At 44.4% G+C, this 25,087-nt stretch overlaps 2 protein-coding genes and 1 long non-coding RNA gene across 5 annotated transcripts in view; 2 read left to right on the top strand and 1 right to left on the bottom strand.

Moving 5' to 3' along the window:
* Positions 1–394: 394 nt before the first annotated feature.
* On the bottom strand, positions 395–2,669 carry LOC137207867 (uncharacterized). Its single transcript, XR_010935339.1, has 2 exons — positions 2,118–2,669; positions 395–1,566 (listed from the first exon to the last, which is right to left on the bottom strand). It is a non-coding gene; the product is annotated as an uncharacterized lncRNA (long non-coding RNA).
* A 139-nt stretch (positions 2,670–2,808) lies between these two features.
* OSER1 (oxidative stress responsive serine rich 1) lies at positions 2,809–13,374 on the top strand. The gene is made up of 4 exons (XM_067708206.1): positions 2,809–2,965; positions 6,616–6,731; positions 9,672–9,785; positions 12,073–13,374. Exons 2-4 carry the CDS (start codon positions 6,655–6,657, stop codon positions 12,758–12,760), a joined length of 879 nt encoding a protein of 292 aa, XP_067564307.1. The 5' UTR covers positions 2,809–2,965; positions 6,616–6,654; the 3' UTR covers positions 12,761–13,374.
* Positions 13,375–19,476: 6,102 nt separating this feature from the next.
* The window catches only part of JPH2 (junctophilin 2), a 61,210-nt gene continuing 55,599 nt past the window's right edge, over positions 19,477–25,087 (top strand). Inside the window, exon 1 of one of the 3 annotated variants that reach the window (XM_067708200.1) lies at positions 19,477–20,921. In XM_067708200.1, coding sequence (XP_067564301.1) covers positions 20,543–20,921 — 379 coding nt within the window. In that variant the 5' untranslated portion in view covers positions 19,477–20,542. The remainder of the gene's footprint in view (positions 20,922–25,087) is intronic. The other 2 variants (XM_067708199.1, XM_067708198.1) reach the window with 2 other exon arrangements.

Raw genomic sequence — 25,087 nt, 5'->3', positions numbered from 1 at the left:
GCCCGCGTACCGCAAAAAAAAAAAAAAAGTTACCTTCCTATATAAATTGATTGCTTTTGAGTATAATTTGATGGAACTAGGTTTCCTCTGTTCAATCACTTATAAGGTTCATGTACCAAGAAGGAAGTATACTGTTAAAGGAATTTTACAGCTACCATAGCTTTCTGGTTAGATGGCATTACTACGTGCATTAAGTTCCTGAATATAGTCTCCACGTAAGTTCAGGGCTTTTTCTTTGGCTGGAAAGATCCTGTGTCACTGATGTAGGAGCGCAGATCGGGCTTTTTGTTCCCTCAGGTCACGTTTTGTGGCTTCTCTCTCTCATTCTGTCATGAGGTACCACACAGTGAATCAGGCCTATATCTAATGACTTGAAATTTCTGGCCACATCAGGTAGTGTGAGTTAACAGACTTTATTCCCGAGAGGTTCTCGCCTTCCAAATACTCCCCGATCAATGAGCCACATCCTCAGAAAGCACCCAACTTTATGATGGAGACATGCTTACCTAAAACAAAGCATTTGAAGACGTTTCAGTTTTTAGGATTTTAACGCTGTATGGGTGGAAATAAGGTAAAATGAAGAATTCACCAAAACTGTACGTACCTAGGAACTAACTAACCAGGAACTGTGTTAGGCTTTGGGAATTCAACTGATCTAGATGCAGTCCTTGCCCTCAAGGATGTGTGGTTTTACCCGAAGGAATACTTTCAAATGACAGCTTAAAAACATGTATTTGGTCTTGATGAAATTCCCTTGACATTTTCCGATGGAAAAAATGCACATTTTCCCTTTTTTTTGGCACACCACACAGCTTGTGGGATCTCAGTTCCCCGACCTAGGATTGAACCCCAGCCACGGCAGTGAAGGTACCAAATCCTAACCACCAGACCACCAGGGAAATCCCAATACTTTCCTGTTGCTTATTCTTTTATAAGAGATGTTGAGAGATGGGCAGCAGTGGGTGACCAGGCTTTTGAGACTGTTTAAATCCTGACTCAGTCACTTCCTAGCACTGTGTGACATAGAACGGGAGCTAGAACAAGATACCTAATATCTGAGTCCCAGTCATCCTCATCTGTAAAATGTGTAAAAACACAGGAATATTAAATGTGTGAACATGTGCATGGCTGCTGCATAGTACAGGGTAGTCATTATTAGCATCATTAGGTTTGATGCTGGAACTTCACAATTAACAGGACTTTTTCTTTCTTTTTTTAAAAAAATAAATTTATTTATTTTATTTACTTTTGGCTGTGTTGCGTCTTCATTGCTGCACGCAGGCTTTCTCTAGCGGCAAGCAGGGGCTACTCTACGTTGCAGTGGCTTCTCTTGCTGCGGACACAGGCTCTAGGCACCGCGGGCTTCAGTGGTTGTGGCTCGCGGGCTCTAGAGCACAGGCTCAGTAGTTGTGGTGCATGGGTTTAGTTGCTCCGCCGCATGTGGGAGCTTCCCGGACCAGGGCTCCAACCCCTGTCCCCTGCATTGGCAGGCGGATTCTTAACCACTGCGCCACCGGGTAAGTCCCAATAGGTTTTTTTCATCCCTTGTCAGTTACTGAGCCTCTCCTATGAACAAGAAGGATTTAAAATGTTTTACCGGCGACATGCTTTAACAACCTTATCCAATGACCTGCAGATTCCATTCCCAGGCATGGGCCAAGCATTCCAAGATCTGGCTGTAGTTAAGTTGAATATACTAAGCTATTCTCAGCAGCCTATCTAGTTAGGTGATTACAGCTAAGGTATTGGGGAGTGGGAGGGTCAAGTTTTGGTTCAGGTGACAACCTCACACGAAGGTTGGGCCGTAACCAACTCTAGCCCATTCTACTGAGGAAAGCCATCTTTTCCTATAAAGCTCTGAGAAGTGCAGACGTGGAGCTGGGGCGTGGTGAGTGAGGAGGGGCACAGCTAGCGCAGCAGAACCAGTCTCGGTGTTGGAGGGAGTGGCAGCTTGTTGCTCAGCCCACCCCTTCTCTGCCTGCCGTCTGAGCAACCGTCAGAGTCATACAAATGGAAAAGATCCCTAAAAATAACCTACTTAGGTGGACTGTCCAAAACTTTTTGCAAAATTTAGTATGCATGTGCGCTTCTCTGTCGAGGTGTTCTACAGTTCTCACCAGATTCTCAAAGGAGTCCATGCCTGAAAAAAACGAGATTCGCTGAAACAGTCCAAGGTCCTCACTTAACGGAAGGGAGAAAATGAGGCCCAGAGAGGGAAACGTAGTTGCCTCAAGTCAAACAACAGGCGTATTAAAGCGAAGGCATTTCAGTTCCAATTCCGGCGTCACGTTCACGGTCCTGACCGTGTCCAATACTTCGTTGCTTCTCTGCAGCCCTGGAAGATCCCCGGGAGTCCAGGGCTGGTGTCGGAGCCCTGGAGATGTCGCAGGCCGTCCAGATTCGAGCATCGAGGAGGCTTGGGCCAAGCGCTCAGACGGGCTCCGTCGCTGTGAAAATCCCCCCACTCCGGCCTCACCCAGCAGAATTCCGCAGCCTCGCTGACTCCAGGTGGAGCACCAAGCACAAGGAGACGCGGGGAAGCGGAGGCAGCTCGACAACGAAGAACAACGCCCACTCACTCACCTGACCGAGAGGAGGAAGCAGGCACACCCCAAAACCCGTTCCAAAGCGAATCCTTTGCGGAGGGCGGGACTAATGAAGAGAAAAACAGGAAATGACGTCAGGAGCACGTGCTTCGCGAGGGGCGGGCGTCAGGCGTTTGAGAGGCGCGGCCATCGCCCCGCGCCTGCGCAGCCACCGCCTGCCGCGTTGCCTAGTCACTGGGGTGGGAGGAGCACGAACAGGGGGCGGGGAGCGTGTCTGAGTGACGCAGGCGCAGTGCGACTCCGGAGGCGCGGGTCGCCCCATCCGCGGATTTAGATCCGGGTCAGTCAGGCGCCGCGATCGGGGAGAGACGATCTGAAGTGACCAGACTGGCTCACCGGAGCGCCCCTGGCGCCAGGAGGTGCGTGCCCAGACGTGACGGGGAGACGCTGCGGCACCGCGTCTCGGCCTCCAGGCCCGGTCTGGCCACGGGCGGCTTCCTCTGGGCCGTCCAGCTTCGCGTCGCGTTGTTCCCCCGGCGCTAGCTGCCTGGGCCGGGCAGGGCCTGCGCTTCTCCGCGCCCCCTCCGCTGCTGCGGCCTGGCCCTGCCCGAGCTCCGCTCTCTCGCCCCTTCCCGCCTCCGCTGCTCCCGCCCCGTCCCTCGCCTCCGCCCTCTCCCTCTCGTCCGTAGCTTCCTCTTTTCGCCTTTCTCGGCCGCCCTTTGCCCTTTCCCGCCCTTTCCCGCTAGTTTCTGAGCCCCAGTCTCGTTGTGTGCCTCTTCGGCTCTGCCCCCGCCTCCTCCTGCATCCCTTGCCTATTGGCCTGACCCAAGTCTCTCATTCTGGCCCGGGGAGTATCCTCAAGGAGCAGCTTTCCAGCGGGAGACCCCGGGCGGGCACAGCTAGGGCCCTGGACAGCTCCCCTTTCTCCGAACCCCCCAGGTCCCGACCTTTTTCCCCATGTTTAAGCACGACCGATCCAGTTTCTGGGTAAAAAGAATTAACATAGTGCTCTTGCACCTAGAGTGTAGGGGTTTGAGTGAGTAGAGAGAAGCGTGAACGTGTTTTGTCTCGGGGGCAGATTGTTGCAACTTAGTCTTGTTTGCGTCTTGCAGAGTTGCTGGACGCGATTTTCTTCCCCGGATTCCACACTTCCTGGTGGGCAGGGAAATTTTCTAAATCTTTAACATTGTGATGACACTCTTGCGCGCAGATCCTTTATTGATCGTTCTCAGCTCTTTTCAGGGTCCTGGAAATTTGGACCTAGGCTTGAGGTTCAAAGAGGTATTGGTTAAAACTGCAAGATGTAAATAAGATTGTGAGACATACTCTTCGTTGAAAGTCAGAGAAAATCCGGAATTTGCCCTTTTGTTGGAGGAACTTAAAAGAATTTTGTGTTTTCTGAAAGGTTAGGGAAAATCCGAGGCCCCATGTGATTTGACTTAAAACAAAGTAGAAGTTTGATCTTTGGGGGGATTGTTCAATTTCAAGAAGTTAGAGCAATAAAAACTGCAAGAATGCCTCCCACAAATTTAATATTAATGAAGAAGGGCAAATCATGTACATGTTTCCCGGAGTTAGTTGTACAGCTCTTGAGTTGAGTGAATGGGAAGCTGGGAAGAGGGAGGAGCATAATAAGCCTTTTTGTAATTACAGACATGCTCTGATTTAGCTCTTGCGGTCATGCCTAAGATTCACCTTTGCCCTGGGTTAATATAACTGAAGGAAAAGGTGAGTAATCAAAATGCTGGAAGTCTGAGACTAGTTTAGTTGGAACTTCATTCCTAAAGTTTTACTCTGTAGCCAGTTTTATTTTGGTCTGTTTTGGTTTTTAACTGATGGATCTTTTAGTGTGTCAACAAGAATATTAGCTGAGTTTGTATTAACATCTAGAGGTCACCTGCAGTAATGTTAAGTTAACACTGTGTAATTAAAAGTTCCATGTTTGGGTGCAGAGCATCTTAGCACAGTGTTACGGCAGGAATGAGATTCCAGTCCTTACAGGAATAGGGTTCACAGTCCTGGTGTCAGGTTCTCGCTTGTATCTCCCTTGTATCCCCGTATTCTTCAGCAGGAAGAATTTGTTTATAGACTACAGAAGCACCTTTTTAGATGCTGTGGAGCTTCAAAAATAATAGAATATGTGATCTTTGCTCACCCCTCTCCCCAAGTATATAGGACATTATTGTGTATCTGGGAGAGGGTCCTCCTCTGAATCCTGAAGAATTAAGAACCAGTGAAATGTGGAACTGATAATGTTTCCTCAAATTGATGTACTGGTTAAGTAAACCAGCAAAATACATATGGGGAGTGTATTTAAATTTTTTGTCTTAAGAAGTTGAGGTGAAAGCTAGCTGAATTCTTTTGACACTGTTGTCAGTGCTCCCCAGAGATCTGCCTAAAATACCTTCTACACATTAATAAATGAAACAAATAGTCTTGATCACTTGCTTCTTAATTTTGCCACTGGTACTACATGGTTACATTATATCAAACATGTTATGACACTGTGACCTGTAGAATATTAGAGGTCTCACAATAACATCAAACCCACCCCTGAGAAATGAGCAGATATAGAATCAGAGAGGATCCAAGGATCCACAGAGGCACTGCTCCCTCTGAGGGTGCCTAAGGGCACTCTGGAAATAGAGAAGGTAAAGTGAATTCTTCGCTTCAAAAATTCCCCATCTTATATTTTTTGTTTTACTTTTTTTCTTTCTGATTCCCTGTGATATGTTTATAGAGATTGATTTATGCTTTGTTCAGGATGTGGTATTAAGAAATTTTTTACCCCGAGTAAAAAAAAATGGGAGACTAGAGTCAAAGAATTTATTAACTTCTCTATTGTATCTCTTGTTGCTTTGGTTGGTCTCTCTCCCATCTTTTTTTTTTTTTTTTGGTTTAAATATAAAAATCAGGGTAGAAGAAATGGAGAACTTTGGTTAATCAAGCTAGTTGATTAAGTGGAGATCATTTAAAGGCACATATATAGAATAATTTCAGTTTTTTCCTTTACTTTCTACCTCTTTTTTTAGCTAATTTTGTTTTAAGTTTGTTTTTGAGTTGCAAGTATAGTTCATCTATTCTTGTAAGAAAATATTTGAAGCTAAAGAAAACAAAGGTTGAGTGTGGAGTAAGCAGTATCATTGAAACTTGTTTGCAATCCTGCCTTAGTAATGGTAACATCTTGATACGTGGGTATGAATATTAATATGAGTATAAACATTGATATCTGGGTCAGGATTGCTTTAGAGAAATGCTATCATGTGTCACAAAGTTATTCTTACCTGAAATGTTTAGAGCTGGATGAGACAAACACTCAGTAGTGTTTTTTTTTTTAAGTAAATTTATTTATTTATTTTTGGCTGCGTTGGGTCTTCGTAGCTGCGCGCAGGCTTTCTCTAGTTGCAGTGAGCAGGGGCTACTCTTCGTTGGGTTTCTCATTGCAGTGGCTTCTCTTGTTGTGGAGCACAGGCACTCTAGGCATGTGGGCTTCAGCAGTTGTGTCATGCAGGCTCAGTAGTTGTGGCACATGGGCTCAGTTGCTCCGCGGCATGTGGGATCTTCCGGGGGCAGGGCTCGAACCCATGTCCCCTGCATTGGCAGGCGGATTCTTAACCACTGCGCCACCAGGGAAGTCCCCTCAGTAGTGTTTTAAAGCTCAGAGTTCTATATGTTGAGCTTTTCCCTTATATTTCTGATGTAGAGGTCATTTTGTCTGTAGGTTTCTAGACTTCTACAACTGGAGAGATTTCACCTCCTGTTAAAAAGTATACTTAAACACAGATTTTAGGTGACGTAGTTTCCAAAACTGTGTAATAGGATATTGGCATCAAGTATTTGGACAGTTTAAATTCCATCATAATAAATATACTTTTTCTGTATTATTTCATGTGTCTTCTCTTAAGAAATAAAACCTACAGTTTCCTAGTCATTGAAACTTCCTTTTAGAAGTAGAAATTTGCTTTTTCTCCCCCTAACAAGCAATGGTAGTATCAGAAATATAGATTTTAACAAAAGTATATGTTTGAACTCACCTGTTTTCACTTTGTTCATTTTATTTTCTTTTTAGTATTAACGGGAACATCGATAGTAGTGTAAAACTTTCACAATGAAATCTGAAGCCAAGGATGGAGAGGAGGAGAGTCTACAAACTGCTTTCAAGAAATTAAGAGTGGATGCATCAGGGTAATTAAATATGGAATATATTATTGGGGAATTGTTTACTAGATTTAAATAGACATTTCCTCAGGGGAGCTCTTTCTCTTCTAAAATTTCTTTTTATTTGTAGAAGGTGTCAATGTTAATAGTGTGACATTTTACCAAATTCTGTACAGCATTGTTTTACTTATAAAAGAAACTCTTCTGTTAAATTTTGAAAAGTAGGTGCTCATTTGTACTCCAAGGCTGGGGGTTCTTCTTCTTAACTTTGAGGAGGGTTCCCCTTCCCCCTCCCCCCACCTCTTTTTAATCAAACATTAGGCAGTGTCCCATCAGAGAGTTCCTCATACATCTCTAGGGAATCACAGTATTTTTCACTAAAAGTGAATTGGCTCAGTAGGAATCTCTGCAGACATTGCGATTTCATGGGCTCTGATTGCTGACCCTATCACTGTGGAAACCTGTTCATTAGGGTTCTGTCACTGAGATCAATAATCTTGGACCCTTTGGCCAAACTAATTAGAGCACCTGCAGACCAGCTGCTGTCTGAATGTTAATATTTCACCCTTTGCAAAATGTTCTATGCAGGACTCTTTTCATCCCTCTTCTTTGCCCCAGGCCAGAAGAAATCTCAAAGTTTTAATGGATATAAGAATATTTCATTTCATGAATGGAAACTGAACACTCCACAGCAAGGAGTAAATAATGATTGCTCAAATTTATTATTCATTTACTATGCCCTAGACACTGGCTTAAGTACTCTGTACACATCATCTTATCCTTACTACCAACTTAGAAGATAGATACTACAGAGTATACTATATAGTTTACAGAGGAGCTACAGATGAATTAAGTCACTTGCAAAAGGTCACATTGGTAAGAAGTGGTAGAGCCAGGATTTGAACCCAGACAGTTTATCTCCAGAACCTCTGCTCTTAACCATTCCTTTATATGGTACCTTGAAGACAACATGAAGAAATGCATTCGGTACCTGGTGCATGTAAAATTAAATAGTTGTTAGTTGTCGTTATAGCTATCTGCTTATTGCTAGTACTATTTTTGGCCTACCAAATGAGAGAATTTATGCTAATAGATTTGCACAGTAGCTGTTACAGGTGCTTACATTTGCTTCCATGATACTTCAAATAAGTATCTTCTCCTAGTGATTTTCCAATATGGTCATCTTGCCATTAGAATTGATTAGTACTTTATAAGCTATTTTGGGAAACAGAAACAAAGCAGAAAAACAAATAGTTCCAGATTGCAGTCATAGTGTATTCCTTTGTGATTTCTGGTATAGAAATAAATATTTTTTAATCAGGAAAATGCTAGGAATGTATAAATGCACACGTACATGTATCCCTTAGTGTATAAATTTATATAACTCTTGATATACAGACTTCTTTCCTGGTGTTTTAAGAAGTTGGAGCATAAAATTAAGCTAGTTCCATGCCCCTAAAATTTACTTGGAACATAAAAAAAACTTTTCAAAATGTCTGTACAATATATGGTCAAATATTATATATTTGTAGCATGCGCTCTACTTTGAGTTAAGTTATAGAAAGAGAAGGAGCAGTGCAGAGCATTTGAGAAAACCAAATAAGAATACAAGGGGTGAGTCATTACTGTGACTAAGCAGAATAAGACTTGTATAGTGTATCATACGTTTCTAGTTGTTTTGTATTGTTGCTGATTTACGAATGGAACATGTGAGGTACTGACTCATAAAGTAACCAAGCCTTGCCAGGAATTTAGCATGATCCTGTTCAACAGGTTTTGGTTTCTAATGGTATTTGTCTTATCAGGACAAATCTTTATATATTTATTGTAAAACAACATAGTCCTTTTCATCAGACTATAACATAATACATGCTTATTATGGGTAAATCACAAAAAAAAAAGGATAAAAAAGGAAGTAAAAAATCACAATTTACCAATACCACAGTTAATATCTAGATCATCTGTAATAACAGCATTCACTTTTTTTACACAGTTGAGGTCATAATATACGTACAGGTGTTTATCCATGCTGTTTTCTCTTACGTTACAAGCATAACATAATATTATGTTATAAACATTCTCCCATGTCATTAAGAGTTCTTTGCACAGTTAATTTTTAATAAATTCCTAATATTCCATTGTACAGATTGGCCATAATTTATATAGTACACTATTTTCTATTATTAGACATTTAAGTTTATTTTAAACTATATTTTAGTGAACATCTTTTTACTTAGTAGATTGTCTCTTTCTAAAGGATATTTATCAAGACTACAGCATGTATAGTAGGAGCCCTGTATATGTGTGTATGTATGTGTGTATTGAAAAGTTCCAAAAGAAGTTGATGTTAAATGTTAATGTTGGTGATCTCTGGGTTGTGAGATCATAGATGATTCTTTTCTCTCTTTTAAATTTTTTCATCTTTACTGGGAACCCATGTTACTTATGTAATTTTAAACTGCAGAGATTTAGCTCTGAGTAATATTTCAAGTTTATTGGTTGTAAAAATTAGAATATTTTTGTATAAGTTGTATACTGTTTGAAAAAGTATTTATTTAGATTGAGTCTCCTAAAGTTAGATTGAGTCTCCTAAAGTTTTTGCTCCTAAGCTTAGTTTCCATGGCTCTGGTTTGCCCATATAAAGTAAGTGGTCATTGTCGTTAGCATTCTCCCTGGACATAAGGCCTGATCTGCCCCAGATAAACAGCCTAAAAGTCTATTTATATCCCACTGCTGGTTATACTTAAGAATCATTCTTTTGCATATGATTTTGCAACTGCGAGCTCTTAGGGATACTCCAACTTTGGTTTCGGAGGAAAATTTACACTAAAAGCTGAGCAATTTTTGAGAAACCCAAACTAGAAAGATAATAAAGGTATTAATACAAGTTGCATTTGGGTTGGTGAGAGCAATATGTTCTCCTCCTTCCATGGTTTTCTAAGCAGTAAACTTTGTTCTTGTCTTCAGGTCCGTAGCATCTCTGTCTGTTGGAGAAGGCACAAGTGTCAGAGCATCAGTCAGAACAGCAGTGGATGATACCAAACCTAAAACCACATGTGCATCTAAAGACAGTTGGCATGGGTAAGAGCTTCTCATTGCAGATGATTTTTATCCCAACATCTTAACATACTATTGAATTTTCTTTCCTAAGTATCCAGAAAAGAGTGTTATGATATAGAACCCAAGATGCACCAGTTAAAGAAGACCCTTTCTTCTCATTGTGAATTTGCTGAGACTTGCTGTATAGCCTGGATTGTAGTCAATTCTTATAAATGTTCTATGTGTGTTTGAGAAGAATGGCTCTCCTTTAATCATTCTTAGGTTTTATATATGTCCATTAAATTAAGTTTAAAAATGTGTTACTTATAGGATCTTTTTTCAAATAATTTTTTTTTTGGAAATAATCTGCCTAGTTCTCTAGCTGCTGTTAAGGTATTCCTATTGTTTTTGGTATTCTCCAGTTAGTTGTCCTGCTTTAGTGTGTGCTTCTTGTATCTGTAGATTCTCTTATTGCATCAATTCAGAAAATTTCTCAGCCATCATCTCTTAAAAAATTACCTGTGTTCCCATTCACTGTATTCTTTCTTTCAGAGACTCCAGACTTTTTATTCTGTCTTACATACCTCTTAACTTTTACATTTTTCCAAATCTCTTAAGTTTCTGTGCTGTCTTCTAGGTCAAGAGTTGGCAAACTTTTTTGGTAAAGGGTCAGAAAATAAATATTTTAGGCTTTGGAGGCCAAGAGGTGAGATCCAGGGATATTTTGTAGGTACTTAAAAAGGGAGAAAACTCCTGCCCTGCCCTGCCCTGTTTGCTTGATGTTCACCATTCTGGCTGGTGGACACACTTTGTGTTCAGTTGCTGAGACAGTCTGAGGCTGAAATGATGAGCCTGGTGGGATGGGTGGGGAGGGAGCATTGCCAGGATCAGTTTTACTCTCTGCCTCAGTGGCACCCAGATTCCAGCACACCCTCTCTCCTCCAGAGAGCCTGGTACAAACTGAGATTCTACCTCTCAGTACCTAGCGATTGTTGACAGCAGAGCCCCAACATGTAGATGGTAGCCAGTGAGGGCCCCAGGCCGTGGTGTAATGCACATGTCTGCTGGCCAGGAAGACGGGCACAGGGAGTGGAGGGAAGAACAGGGGCAAAGCGGGGTCCTCAGGCATGTCTGCCTGGCTCACAGTTCTAGCCTATGGGAGCAGTGTCCATGGGCTGTACAGAAACAGGTAGGGGGCCGGATTTGATTCAGAGACTGCAGTTTGCTGACCTCTGTTGTAAATAATTCAGATTTATCCTCCAGTATTTTCTTTTCTTAGCTGTATGTGTTCTGCTGTTTAGCCCATCTATTTAGTTTAATTTCAGTTACAAAGTTTTTAAAGTTCTACTTGGTTCTGTTTTCAAATTTGCTTGGCAATTTTGAGTCTTTTTTCTCTTTGCTCAATTCTTTTTTTTTTTTTTTTCTTACTATTTATTTATTTTTGGCTGCGTTGGGACTTCCTTGCTGCACGCGGGCTTTCTTTAGTTGCAGCCAGCGGGGCCTACTCTTCGTTGTGGTGCGTGGGCTTCTCATTGCGGTGGCTTCTCTTGTTGTGGAGCACGGGCTCTAGACACGCAGGCTTCAGTAGTTGTGGCCTGCGGGCTCTAGAGCGCAGGCTCAGTAGCTGTGGTGCACGGGCTTAGTTGCCCCGTGGCATGTGGGATCTTCCTGGACCAGGGATCGAACCCGAGTCCCCTGCATTGGTAGGTGGATTCTTAACCACTGCACCACCAGGGAACTCCCTCAATTCTTATTTATTTAAAATTTTATAAAATGTTACAGTATGTCTGATAATTCCCAATATCTGAAAACTTCAGAGAGTCTAAATCTGTTTTTCAGCTGTGATAGAAATGAATTCTAAATCTGCTCTTCTGTTGAGTAATCACGGCAGAGTGGCTGTTTGTAGCATTAGCCCCGCAGGGTACTGAAGCTGCTGTGCTGCATTCAGGGCGTGGAGCACAACATTGAGGTTTTAACAGCATCAGTCTAAGCTGTCTGTGCAGGGTGCTTCTCCAGACCCACTGGTCAGAGGTTCCCAAGCCAAGGGTTGGGCAGGGCAGACAGGTATTCTGCGCCAAATGTTCGTCCAAGAAGTGCGATTTAAAACTCCCCTTTACGTCTCCTGTTTCTATACCTTGGTAATAAGGAGATATTGACGTTTTTGAGACACAGAGACTTAGGCAGCTTGAAAATAGATAGGCACATCTCTTTGGGGGAAACTTATTTAGACTCATAAACCAGAGAGGTGGCAAATTTCCAACTATCTTAAAGAATCTCTTTAGGAGACCTCTGTATTCCAACATCTTCTTGTGCATTTTTTTCCTCTTAGGTCTACAAGGAAGTCTTCACGAGGAGCAGTGAGGACCCAGCGTCGTCGGCGTTCTAAGTCTCCTGTCCTTCATCCTCCAAAGTTTATACATTGCAGTACAATAGCTGCTTCCTCGAGCAGCCAGCTCAAGCACAGAAGCCAGGCGGACTCCCCTGATGGCGGCAGTGGGCTGGGAATTGCAACCCCGAAAGAGTTCAGTGCAGGAGAATGCTCAGCTTCTCTCGATACTCATCACACAGGGGCAGTTATTGAGCCTTTGAGAACTTCGGTTCCAAGGCTCCCATCAGAGAGTAAGGAGGAAGACTCCTCTGATGCTCCCCAGGGCTCCCAAGCAAGTCTCAAGGCCAATGATCTCTCTGACTTCCAATCTGTTTCCAGGCTAAACCAGGGCAAGCCATGTGCATGCGTAGGCAAGGAGTGCCAGTGTAAGCGGTGGCATGATATGGAGGTATATTCCTTCTCAGGCCTGCAGAACGTCCCTCCCTTAGCCCCAGAGCGAAGATCCACGCTGGAGGACTACTCTCAGTCGCTTCACACGAGAACTCTGTCTGGCTCCCCCCGCTCCTGTTCTGAGCAAGCTCGAGTCTTCGTGGATGACGTGACCATTGAGGACCTGTCAGGCTACATGGAATATTACTTGTATATTCCCAAGAAAATGTCCCACATGGCAGAAATGATGTACACCTGAGAGCAAGAAGCTCATTACTGTGCTTTAACCAGTGAAGGCTTGTCGGAGAGCTTAGTTAACGGCAGACATTGCGGCCGCCTTGGTTGAGGAGACATCTCCTTCTGCTCACTGTGCTTGCAGTAAAAACTTCTTGGCATCTCAGTTAATCTTCATTCTTGAAATTTAACTCTCTGAGTTCTTACGTACCCACCAAGGCAAGCCGATCAAAAGAACAGTCCCTCTCATTTAGAACTGTTCCTGGGGGATGAAGAAATGACTGCTTGACCGGTAGCAGTGGGCCTGTGGTGAAAGCCTTTGAAAAACAATTTTTCAGCATTTTTCAGATCTGTTTCAGATTTGGGTGCCAAGGAGAATGAAATGTGGTTTTGTACCTGGACTGAACATTTGTCATGCTGTAGTTGCCAGCCCAGAGTATTAGAAGTTTTATGACTGGTTTAAACCAGCTCTGATTTAACGCAAGATTTATTGTGTCTTTAAAGGTTTCCTGTGTTATTGTTAAGCCAGAGATCTAAGGTTTAGATTCAATACGAATAAACTAGCTGGCCTGCCCTATATTGTTTGAGAGAATCATTAACCATCACTAAATAAACCCCTGCTGGTGCTCTTCACCCTGAGACATGTCACATGAAGTTTCTTACGTGAGAAGTGACTTGGAGTGGGGCTGCTTCAGTTGGGGGAGGGGGTGTGATATTTGAAACTGCTGTGCGTCTTCTCCATCTCCGGCATTTTAGTACATATGGCACGTTTCAGTCACTTGCAGTGTAGATCTCATACCTCAGTTTCAAATGTTCTGGATGGATATTATCTCTTTGTACTGCCCTCCTATCCTGGCAACCCCCAAAGAGAATTTTATACATGCCATATCCAGTATTTAATGGCCAACCAGCCCCACAGTTCCCTCCAAAGTTTGGTAAAAAAAATCTGTCCTCAGTGTCAGCTGGAGGATTAATCCCTTCCTTTTCCAGGTGGCTCCAAAGTGAATTTTATGTATGCCGTATAACAATTCAGACCATCCTAAGCGTACCTATCAAATTTAGTGAAAATTTGTCCAGCCATTTTAACGTGTTAACAGAAAGTTTGTTGCACTTTTATTTTGATCACAAAATAGGTTTTACTCTTCACTAAAACATCCCACTAATGTGGAGTTGATTCATGACAGTGGGGTTTGGGCTTCATAAATAGGTGATTTGTACTTGGGAGAGGTGGGAAGGGTATTTACTGGAAAAGCCCTGAACTTAAGTAGTGAGAGACCCCAGCTAGTTACTAGTTTAGTATGAATTTAGTAATATCTGAAGACTCTGGTTGGAGCAAGAGAGCCTTGTCATCACAGTGCTAGAAACTTAACAGTTTTCTTAATGCGAACAGAAGGTGCACTATTTCAAATAACTGAGGCAGAAGTTCTGAAACTGTTTGGTCTCAGGACTCTTTTACAAATTTGAGGATCTCAAAGAGCTCTTGTTTATGTGGGTTATATTTACCTGTGTTTACCATATTAGAAATTAAAACTAAGAAATTTTAAGACTATTACTTCATTTAAAAATAATGAAGAATCCACAAATCCATTTAAGTTAATATAAATAATATTTTTAATCGGAAAACAACTTTTCCAAAACAAATATTTAGTAAGAAGAGTGACAGTGTTTTATGTTTTTGCAAATCTCTTTAATGTTGGGCTTAATGGAAAACAGCTATATTCTCATATTTGCTTCTGCAATCTCTTGTGACATCCCATGTCGTATGACTTCTGGAAAACTCTACACTTGTGAGCGAATGAGCATGAAAAAGACAAATGCTGTGTTAATATTATGAAAATAGTTTTGACTGCACAGATAGCCTGGTGGAGTGGATTCCCGGACCACTCTTTGAGAACCACTGATCCTAGGCTATTAGAGCTTCTGGTTGTAAAACTACCTACCTCCCCAGCCCTGACCTCCACAACTAGTGTTTTGCTTCACCTTTTTTACTAGAGAGAAGTGGAGCAAATTGGGCTGAACATGTTACTTGAATGAAAATTGTTCCTAAGTCTCTTAAGTCCTTTTTAGTTTACTTATCAAACCAGTGATCTGGTTATTTACTTAATTCTGTATATTAACAGAACAGTCACCAGAGAATGATGAATCATGCACATTCCTTTTATACAAGGTTGTTAGGAGGGGTGTCAGGATTGAAAAGTACCAAGTTCCAATGGCCGAGTAACCTGTTGAAGAAATCCAAACTTGGATGAAAGCTTAGGCATTCCAGATTTGCAGGAAGGAGTTGTAAGCATTTACATCTCAGTCAAAATCTTCCTCAAAACATGAATCTTGAAGCCCTCAGTTACTCTGCTCACACCCAGATGGGCCAGCTTTAATGTGTCCCTGATTAGAACATTTGACCTTTTGTGAGTGCAACTTATGGGACCAGTGTTTGTCAAATGCATCCTGAAAAATGGATTCAGATCGTGGCTTGAGGAATTTTTACTCTGATGTTTTGGAAGGTGGCATCCTGACATGTCCCTTTACTTAATAACTGTTTATTGAACATTCATTCAACAAATATTTATCGAGTGCTGACAACACACCAGGCACACTATACTAGGTGCTGGGACTAGAACAGCATCATGTCCTCAGTGCAGAAAATGTTAACGGAGAGAGAAGGATTAGGAGAGAGTAAGGGCTGGGGTGGGGGGGGAGGGGGGTGTTGCCATTTTAATTGGGGTGATCAGAGAAGCTTCTGTGAGGTGACATTTGAGCAGAGACCAGAAGAAAGTGAGGGAGTGAGCCATGTGGATGTTTGGGGGAAGAGCATTCCTGGCAGAGGACAGCAAGGATATCTGTGGCCTGAAGCAGGCGAGGTCCAGAAGTGTGAGTTAGGGGCAGATCGTGGAGGCCCTCAGAGGCCATTCTAAAGGCTTTGACTCCTAAAGAGATAGGGAGCTTTTGAGGGGGTTTGGAGGAGAGGAGAGGCATATCAGACTTGTCTTTTAGAAAGAGCACTGGCTGCTCTGTAGACTAAGAGGGAAACCAGGAGAAGGAAGAGAAGGAGGCCGTCAGGAGGCTCCTGCAGTAGGCAGTGCTTTCTAGTGGCTCGGACGCTTGGCAGTGCGGGAGAAAAGACGTATCCCGGGATTATTTTGAAGGTAGAGATGATGGATATAAGGTGTGAGAGAAGCGTTGGTATTAAGGATGACTCCAAAGGTTTTCATACCCTGGGAGTTGGCTGGAGGGGCAGATCTGGGAGGAGACCTTGGGAGTTTGATTTTGATCTTCTCAAGTCTGAGATGCTTATGAGATATCATGTAGAGATGCTGAGTTGGAGGTTGGTTATGTGACTGAAGATCGAGAGAGGTACAGGGTGGAGATACAAAGTTAGGAGCCATCAGAATGTGGCTGTTAATGAAAGCTCTGCAACTGAAGGAGATCACCTAGGAAGTAAATGATAATCAGTCAGAGGACCAAACTCTGGGCCATTTCCAAGGTATAGAGATCAGGGGAATGAGGAGGAACCAGCAGAAGACTTGAGTGGTAGCAGCCAGTGAGGCAGGAGCAGAACCAAGAGACGAGCCCTAGAAGTCGAATGAAAAAGCATCTCAAGAAGGGAGTGGTCAGTTGCCAAATAATGCGCGGAAGGGAAGATGAGGACACCCAGTATGTGCGGGTGCCACGCACGCAAAGAGGAGCCAGAGTGCCAGGCAGGCACTTAGGAGGTGTTCATGCACTTTTTTTTTTTTGGAATCAAGGTAATCTTTGCTTCAAACAGCTCATAGTTTGAGGGAGGAGCCAGTATGTGGGAAGGCACATAACCCAGCCAGGTAACTTGTCTGGGAGGTGAGCCTTCTTCAGCTAAGTCTTTGATGGCTGAGAAGAAACTCAAGCGGATACCTGTGTGCATTTCTTCTCTGTTCTGCATTTTCAGTTCTCTCCTCTCCACCTTCCCTAGGAAGAAGCCATGCTTGAGAAGTTGAGAAAGAAATAGAGGAAGCAAGTGACTGCCCCCTCCGACCAAAGAACAGAACCATGGAGTGAGAAAAACCCTGTGAAAAAGAGAGAATGGGATAGCTACCTATAAAAACAGTTTAAAATTCATCCCAAGACCATTCTCTTTGGTTTGAAAGAACTTGGTATTCCTAAGAAAAATCTGTTGTAATGCACATGTGGCCACAAGGGGTCTCCCTTTCCTTGAAACTCACTGGTTTAAAGGGAGATGCAAAAAAGGGATGGCTGGTCACGTAAGGCCAGTACCAAATTTGGCAAAGAATTTACTTAAACTTTTAAGAAATCAAAGTGTCCCTTTACCAATAACACAGTTTATCAGTTTAAAAAAGGAAAAACCACAGGGTAACGTTGAGTAAACATGTACTGGGAAGAGTAAGGAGTGCTTCAGTGTCAATATACTTAATATTTAGGGGGTGATTCTTCCCTCTTTGGTGACTATTTTATTAATCATGATAGTTTGAAAAGCAACTTGTCATGTGAGGATAATATTGATATTTGATATTGATACCTAATATTGATATTAGGTGTTTAGTCTGTTATAAGCCTTTTTACAGCATTAACTCACATAATACCCAGCCATATAAGGTAGATACTATTATCCTTCATACCAAGAATCCTTTGAGATAGGTACTTTTACAGATGAAGAATTTGTGGCTTAGAGAAATTAACAATTTGTCCAAGGTCACACAGCTTGTGAGGGGCAGAACTGGGATCTGAACACAAATCTAACTCCACAACTATCTACCTGACACAGCCGATGGTAAGTAAGTGGATGCATGAATTTGTACATCATTAAGAAACTGTTTTTTAATTTGAAAACATACAGTGGTTCTTTTTTTTTTTTTATGTGTGTCTGTCCAGTTTTCCCAGCATTACTTGTTGAATAGACTGTCTTTTCTCCATTGTGTATTCTTGCCTCTTTGGTCATAGATTAATCAATCATAGGTACGTAGGTTTATTTCTGGGCTCTCTATTCTGTTGCATTGATCTATGTGTCTGTTTTTGTGCCAGTACCACACTGTTTTGATCACCGTAGCTTTGTAGTATAGTCTGAAATCTGGGCGGGTTCTATTTCCAGCTTTGTTCTTTTTCCTCAGGATTGCTATGGCAATTCGGGCTCCTTTGCAGTTCCACATAAATGTTAGGATTATTTGCTCTAGTTCTGTGAAAAATCTCCTGGATATATTGATAGGGATTGGACAAGATGACTTTTAAACCCCTCCCCATTTGTGTGTGGGTTTTTTTTTTTAAATTTTATTTATTTATTTTTATAAGCAGGTTCTTTTTAGTTATCTATTTTTTACATATTAGTGTATATATGTCAATCCCAATCTCCCAATTCATCCTCACCCCCCATTCCCCCCACAGTGGTTCTTAACCAGGGATGAGAGTCAGATTCATCTGAGGAGCTTTTAAAAAGAATGCAAGTGCCCAAGCCTTCTCCTAGGACAATCTAACTCAGTAGGTTGGAGATGGGGTGGGACTCTGTTCATGTTTTTAAGTTCTACAGGTGATTCTTACATGTACCCACCCTTGGTAGGGAACCACCGTAGGGAGCTGTACGGTGGCTACACTTATGCAGGCTGAACAGCTCCCTAGAACACAGTAGCCACCAGCCTTAGAACAGGATTTTGGTGATTTGGCTGGCATTGAACTACAAAGGGTATTGAACTCCCTCTGGCTTCCAGTTTGAGATGCTCTTTCCTCTCCCCTGGAGAGCAGAGCTGGAAAGAAACGTGTGATTTTCCAAAGACCCAGCAGAAGTGGCAACAGCAGAACTCTCTAGGGGCAGCACTGAGGTGCTCTCAGCTGTGAACTGTGCAAGCAGGCTGTCGGTCAACCCGCGGGAGGAGTGAGTCAAAACCCAGATGATACAGTCTTTATCTACTGCTTTTTGCTGCATGTCAGCTTGGCAAAGAACCAGCAGTAGAGAGCTCTGAGGCTGGGTGTTTCTACCTGGGGGTGAAATGTGGGCAGAGAAGGGCTCTTTAAGACAGGGTTGTGAACGAGGAAGGAACCAAGTGGTAAGAACCAGGATCAGCTGGGGTGAAGGGAGAGAGGCTTTTCTATCCATTCCTTAGACAAGAACACATCTTCTACAGTGACTTTAAGTGGCCTAAGTCATCATGGGATTTGGAGTATGACGGATTAGTCTGAAGTCAGATAATAATAGTTGAATGTTCTCAGGTCACTTCTGTGCTTGCTTTTTTGGTGATTTCTATCCTCCTCCTCCCCCATCTCACACACACACAGCTTCCTGTGCTTGGTGGCTCCTACCTTTTCCAGAATTACTCCGTGTTCCTGGTAACCCTGGGCTCAGTTGGAATTTTCAGTCTCTAGCCTTGGCCACTGCCTCTCGTCTTGGAGATTTATTTGTCCCTTTCACTGGATTTTGGTGGGAACCTGAGTGCTGGTCAGTCCCTTTGCTCTTGACCCTGCCCCAAGAGCTTTCTGAAGTCTGGCCTCCCAGGCTCTTAGGACAGCACAGCAAAAGAGAGCTTGGAAAGGGAATTAAAAAAAAAAAGAATCACAATCCTTGAGTATTTCTGAGACGACCTCATTCCAATACAACCAGAAACACTGTCTCAGAACTAGAGAGAGGAGGGCAGTCTCCCTGCCCGTCAGAAGAGAGAAAGGGAGTGATCCGTGGCCCATGCTTCTTGCACTGTGTTCTTTCCAGGGTTTTCCCAGGGTTGGGGGGAAGGGAGGGAATTTGGGGTTGTACTAGACTCAGACTCGCTTTATCTTCCCAACTCTTGTCTCCAGAACCTCACCTCTCTTCCTGAGTTCTCTCCTCCACTCTCAAAAGCATACGTGAACCCACGCCCTGTTCCTTTCTCTTTAGGTCACCAGATTCCTTTATGGGGTTGGCAGTGGTGCTAGAACAGCCCCAGGTCCTGCGGGGGCATGTGAGTGGTGCTGGGGCTGAGATATGCTAACTTCTATGCTCTGGGGGATTCTAAGTGCTCCGGGACCGGGTGTTCTGCCGGTCTTCCTCTCCTCTCCCTGCCTGCAGACTCAGGGGACCAGGAAGGTGGAAGGGAGCTCTTACCCAAGAGAGGAAAAGCCACCAAAGCTCCCCAGCTGCCCACGCTTAGTTCTCAGCTTCCCGTCCTCATCCCTCCAACCACTCCCTGAGTCTGGAGCGCTAGCCCAGTTTGAAATACCCCTCCCACTTTGAAGGAGGCTGGGCGGGCCAGGGGGTTATTTTGGGAGCAGCTTCTGAGCTCCAATGGCCTTGTTAGGGCAACACTGACCTTTCCATCCCAGGAGGAGGGCAGGATTGGAGAGGGGCGGGGCAGGGGTGGGAGAATCACAGCCCTGCACACCCACCGGGGGTGGAGGAGAAGGGGGCCAGCCGGCTGCAGGAATTCAGCCTCGGGCTGGGGGTTGTCACCGAGGGGGAATTTCTCCTCTTTGAAAACGGACTGGGGACCCCTCCACCCCACCCCTTTCACTGCACTTCTTAAAGGGATCACACCGTTTTTCCTTTGACTCCATGGAAGCCAGGTTTGGGACACTCCGTGGACACTTTGAACCTCTCCTTCCCACTTCCTTCCCAGCTGGCAGCCTTCCTCTGGCTGAGTGAGTGGGGGCCTCCCAGGCATGGCACTGACCAGCCGACCCAGTGCTGACTTGGCTCCTGGGTTCCTTCAGCCTCGGGTGGCATCTTGCTTACCCCCTCCAGGGGCGCAGTGAGTCGGGGCGGGGGCGGCCCTGAGCTGCTTGGAGAGAGTCGTTGCCCCCCCCCGCATTGCCCTCTCCCCCGAAGCTGGAGGACGGTGAGGTGGTCAGGGGCTACGATGAGATGAGCGGGGGCCGCTTTGACTTTGATGATGGCGGGGCGTACTGCGGGGGCTGGGAGGGGGGAAAGGCCCACGGGCACGGACTGTGCACGGGCCCCAAGGGCCAGGGCGAATACTCGGGCTCCTGGAACTTTGGCTTTGAAGTGGCGGGTGTGTATACCTGGCCCAGCGGAAACACCTTCGAGGGATACTGGAGCCAGGGCAAACGGCATGGGCTGGGCATAGAGACCAAGGGACGCTGGCTGTACAAGGGCGAGTGGACGCACGGCTTCAAGGGACGCTACGGAACCCGGCAGAGCAGCAGCAGCGGTGCCAAGTATGAGGGCACTTGGAACAATGGCCTGCAGGACGGCTACGGCACGGAGACCTATGCAGACGGAGGTGAGCCCAGCCTGGGGCCTGCGGACCTGGGGGAGGGGCCAGGCAGGGTGAGGAAGATGGGTGGTGGGTGGGAAGATCCAGGGTCAGTACAGCACCAGATCAGAGGTGCCAGGACGTTATCTGCTGTGTGGCTTCGGGCAAGCGGCTCCGCCTCTGTCTGCATCTATTTCCTTGTTAGTAAAGTGGGGTCAATAACGGAGCTATTGAGAGGATTGGCAGAAGTGCTTCTAATGCAAGGCCTGCCATAGAAATACACGTTCAGTAAGACACTACTGCTACTGTTGCATGCTGGGTGTACCATCAGGTGTGGAATATGCTCCAGAAGAATTGGTGTCTAATGTCAACTTTGCCATGAAAATTATTTTCAATCAATAGATCATGAAGTATTCATTCATTCATTCATCCATCCATCCCCCCACCCACTCACCCATCCACCCACATACCCATTCATCCATCTATCCACCCACTCATCCATTCATCCATCCATCCACCCATTTATCTGTTCTTCCAACCATTCATCTATCTATCCATCCATCCATCCACCCATTCATCCGTCCACATATCCATTCATCCTTCCATCCACCCAGTTATCCATCCATCCATCCATTTATCTGTTCTTCCAGTCATTCATTCATCCACCCATTTGTCCATCCATCCATCCATCCATCCATCCATCCACCCATCCATCCAAGCATCCTTTCATTCAGTGCATATTCCTGTAGTACCACCTATTCACCAGGCACTGTAAAAAGGGTTCGATATAAAGAGGAACAAGATACATCCCATGGGTTCAAAGATAGGCTTGTGGACAAACAATTATACACAAGTATTCACAGAGTGCTGAGGCAGAAAAGAGAAGTTAGATTTGAGGAGATCAGGGGATGCTTTCGAGGAGGTGACATCTGAACTGAACCTTGATGGGAAAATTATGTTTGAGAAGCAGATAGAGAATGGCCTCAGGTGCAGGATGGGCTCCTGACTGGGCTCCCAACTGGTGAATGTCTGAGGGCCCACCCTCGAATGCCTCTGGATGTTAACAGGTTGTGTCCCTGGAGTTTCTATGGCACTATGGCGGCCACGCAACCCTGGCTGGAATTGAACAAAATCTGGCTCCACATTTCCTAATTTGGTGACCTTGAGCAGTTTGCGGAACCTCTGCAATTCAGTGCAATTAAGTTCACCAGATGTTTATGCCGGACACTACACTACACACTGGGGACAAGCAGAGAGCAAGCTTCAGATTCTCCAATTACCAGATGGAGATAATCCTTGCATGCTTGCTGGACATCAGTTATCCATGCAAAATGGTGCAAGTACGCACGTGCTGAAAGTTCCTTCTTTCCCCTCCCCAAACCACGGTTTGTGTGTGTTGCGGGCCTGGATGTGAGTCGCAGGGACACACATTTCTGGGAAACTAGAGGCCGATGTCCCAAGATGTCTAAAACGGGGGAAACCCATTCATTCATTCATGGATCACCAACTATGTGTCAGGCGCCCTCCCACAGTGAGTCCTAGGGGCCAAGGCAGTGAGCAAACATAGTCCTCAGGGACTTCCCTGTCTGGTGAAGAAGACAGAAATAAACCGGAAAACAAACATATATGCAATTTCCAGAAGTTACTAGTGTTATGAAAAAATAGCAGAGAAGGAAGAGGGTGATGTTTTTGGATGGGGAGTTCCTGAGAAGTAGGGTGGAGAGGACTAGAGAGGGAGGGAAGATCCCAGGCAGAGGGAATGGCGACTGCAAAGGCTCTGAGGCAGGACTGGGCTCGGCATGGGTGAGGACAGCAAGAACACCGGAGCGGCGGGATCCGCGTGACTGAGCGGAACAGGCCGGGCTGATGGGGCTGCCGCTGGAGTGGCAGGCATGGGCCAGGTAACACACACTTGCAGGGCCTTGGGTTTTAGCCTAAGTGTGTCCAGGAGCCTAGAAAGGTGTGTCATTGGAAGGCCTGCCTCCCTGGTTTGTCAGAAGCCCAGACTCTCCTCCCGAATGAGACAGCCCCACATCCAGGGGGCCTGGAAACCTCATAGATCCTCTCCTACGAGTGCAACCCTCCAAAATTAGATGTGGCCACTGCTTCGGAAAATCTCTTTAATCAACCTGTCATCAGGTCTCCCAGGGGTTGTTAAGGACCTGCCCTTTGCCCCATCCTGGACAGTGTTGAGGGGAATGTGGACAAATAAGATCCTGTAATTAGGTACCATTGGTAGTCAGGCAACGCTGGATTATTCCCCTCCCCCATCATATTATTTGATCTCTTGGAGCTTTAGTTTCCTCATCCCTAAAATGGATTTATACTGATCTCTCCTAAGATTTCTCATGCGATAAATGTGTAGTTGCCATTATTACTATTAATTATCATCAGTTCATTCAATAAATATTTACTGAGTGATTATTAGGAAGCCAGTGCTACGCTACACTGGGTGGGTGGTGGGCGGCTGGTGAGGAGGGTGTAGAAATGAACAGGATGGGAAAGGTTCCTGCCTTCCAGAGAATCTAAGAAAAAATTGTGTTGGGTGCCAAGCAGGGATGTGCCAGGGACTAAGGGAGCAAGAAGCAGGCAGCTAACCAGACTGAGGCAATCAGGGAGGCTTCCTGGAATAAGTGACAAGTGGAGCTCTGAAGTACCAGAGTGAACCAGGTGACAAGGGTGGAGGACGCGTGCTCCAGGTGGAGAGAACAGTGTACAAAGACTCTGAGGTCCAAAGCTTGCCATCCAGCGGATATCAAGCTGAAACCTTCATCTTATCCCCAGTTTTGAGAAGTACTGAGCTAAGCGATAATATGTCCCCTTTCCTCCACTCCCTACCTTACCTTGCAGTCCAATGTTACAGGTGTCTGCCTGCTCCAAACCCAAACTGGAGATGTTGACTCATTGGCAAAATCAATTTATTGGGTCATGACCTGCATTTTAAAAAATGAAAGAATAGAATAGAACAGAACAGAATAGAAAATATCAAAGTGTTTCATAGAGAATGAGATAAAGTATTGTTTCCTGAAATGTTTGTTCAGTTGGAGATATATGTATATATATACATATATGGATATATGTATATATATTGTGTGTGTATTAAAATGTCTGTGTTTCTACATTGATGATTACCGTCTACTAATATCTCCACACAAAGTACTTAATCAGGAATAAAAGATGACCCTTTAAATTAAATTCAACAATATAGAAAATTCGCACATTATTATTTTCATGATTTCATGGTAGATTAATCAATTATTCATCATGGGCAAAAAATTGTGTTTATGATTGTGTCATGATTCAAACATATATATTTTTTACTGCAGGTCACGGTCAAAAAAGTATGAATATCACTGTTCTAAAGTGACTTGACCTGGCATCTTCACGGAAGCCCCTGCCACTCCTAAATCCACAGACCTTCTCTCTTCTCCATGCTTGTTGCTTTGGCTGGAAGTTAAGCTCCAATTCTTTGGTGGGAAGGGTAAGGTGGTCAAGGCAAAGGAGCTCCAGCCTCCCAAACTCTGCCCTCAGCCTCCTGGCACCCCCTCCCCTGCCTATAGCCCCACATTCCTCCCCTGGCCATATATAGCAAAGCTAAAAATAGCTGCTGACTTAAAAGCCCAAAGCCTGCATACACCAGGTCCTTAAGTAGTAACGTGCTGCCTGGCAGTTTCCTCCCCAGAGACCCACAGACTCCAGGACTAGAAGGGCAACTAGTGATCTTTGCTTTCCTCGGATCTTGACCTGGGCCTGAGCCTTGGCCTCAGAGGCCCATAAATGGCCTGAAACTGCAGGCAAGATGTGTGCATATGTGCGTGGACTCTCTGTGTTTTTCTGGGAGGTATTTCCTCAAAGAGCCATCAGATTCTCCAAGTAATCTGGTGCTCAGATAAATTCCAGAACCATGGGTCTAGTTCAATAATCCCCTCCCCAAAATGTGCAGTAGGAAAAACCAAGCCCAAGGTTGCCTTTTTTTCATGAAGTTAATAATAATAATAGTTAACATTTTCGGAGTAGGAAGGGTGTGCCAGGTGCTGATCTTGATACGTGGCATGTGTTATGTTATTTAAACTTTCACAGTAACCTTACGGGGAAGTACTATTGTTACCCCTCTTTTATAGAAGAGGAAACTGAGACAGATAGTAAGTATTCTCTCATGGTCCTCTAGCTGATAAGAGGCAGAGATGGCATTT

Source organism: Pseudorca crassidens, chromosome 15 (assembly GCF_039906515.1).
Source record: "Pseudorca crassidens isolate mPseCra1 chromosome 15, mPseCra1.hap1, whole genome shotgun sequence".
NCBI lineage: Eukaryota > Metazoa > Chordata > Mammalia > Artiodactyla > Delphinidae > Pseudorca > Pseudorca crassidens.
This window is presented reverse-complemented; position numbering and strand designations above follow the sequence as displayed.

What these genes read in the sequence shown, in the direction of transcription:
- OSER1 (XM_067708206.1), top strand. Translation starts at nt 6,655, where the DNA reads ATGAAATCTGAAGCCAAGGATGGAGAGGAGGAGAGTCTACAAACTGCT. An exon ending in TTAAGAGTGGATGCATCAGG is followed by an intron (nt 6,732 to 9,671) that starts GTAATTAAATAT and finishes TCTTGTCTTCAG; the next exon opens with GTCCGTAGCATCTCTGTCTG. An exon ending in TCTAAAGACAGTTGGCATGG is followed by an intron (nt 9,786 to 12,072) that starts GTAAGAGCTTCT and finishes TTTTCCTCTTAG; the next exon opens with GTCTACAAGGAAGTCTTCAC.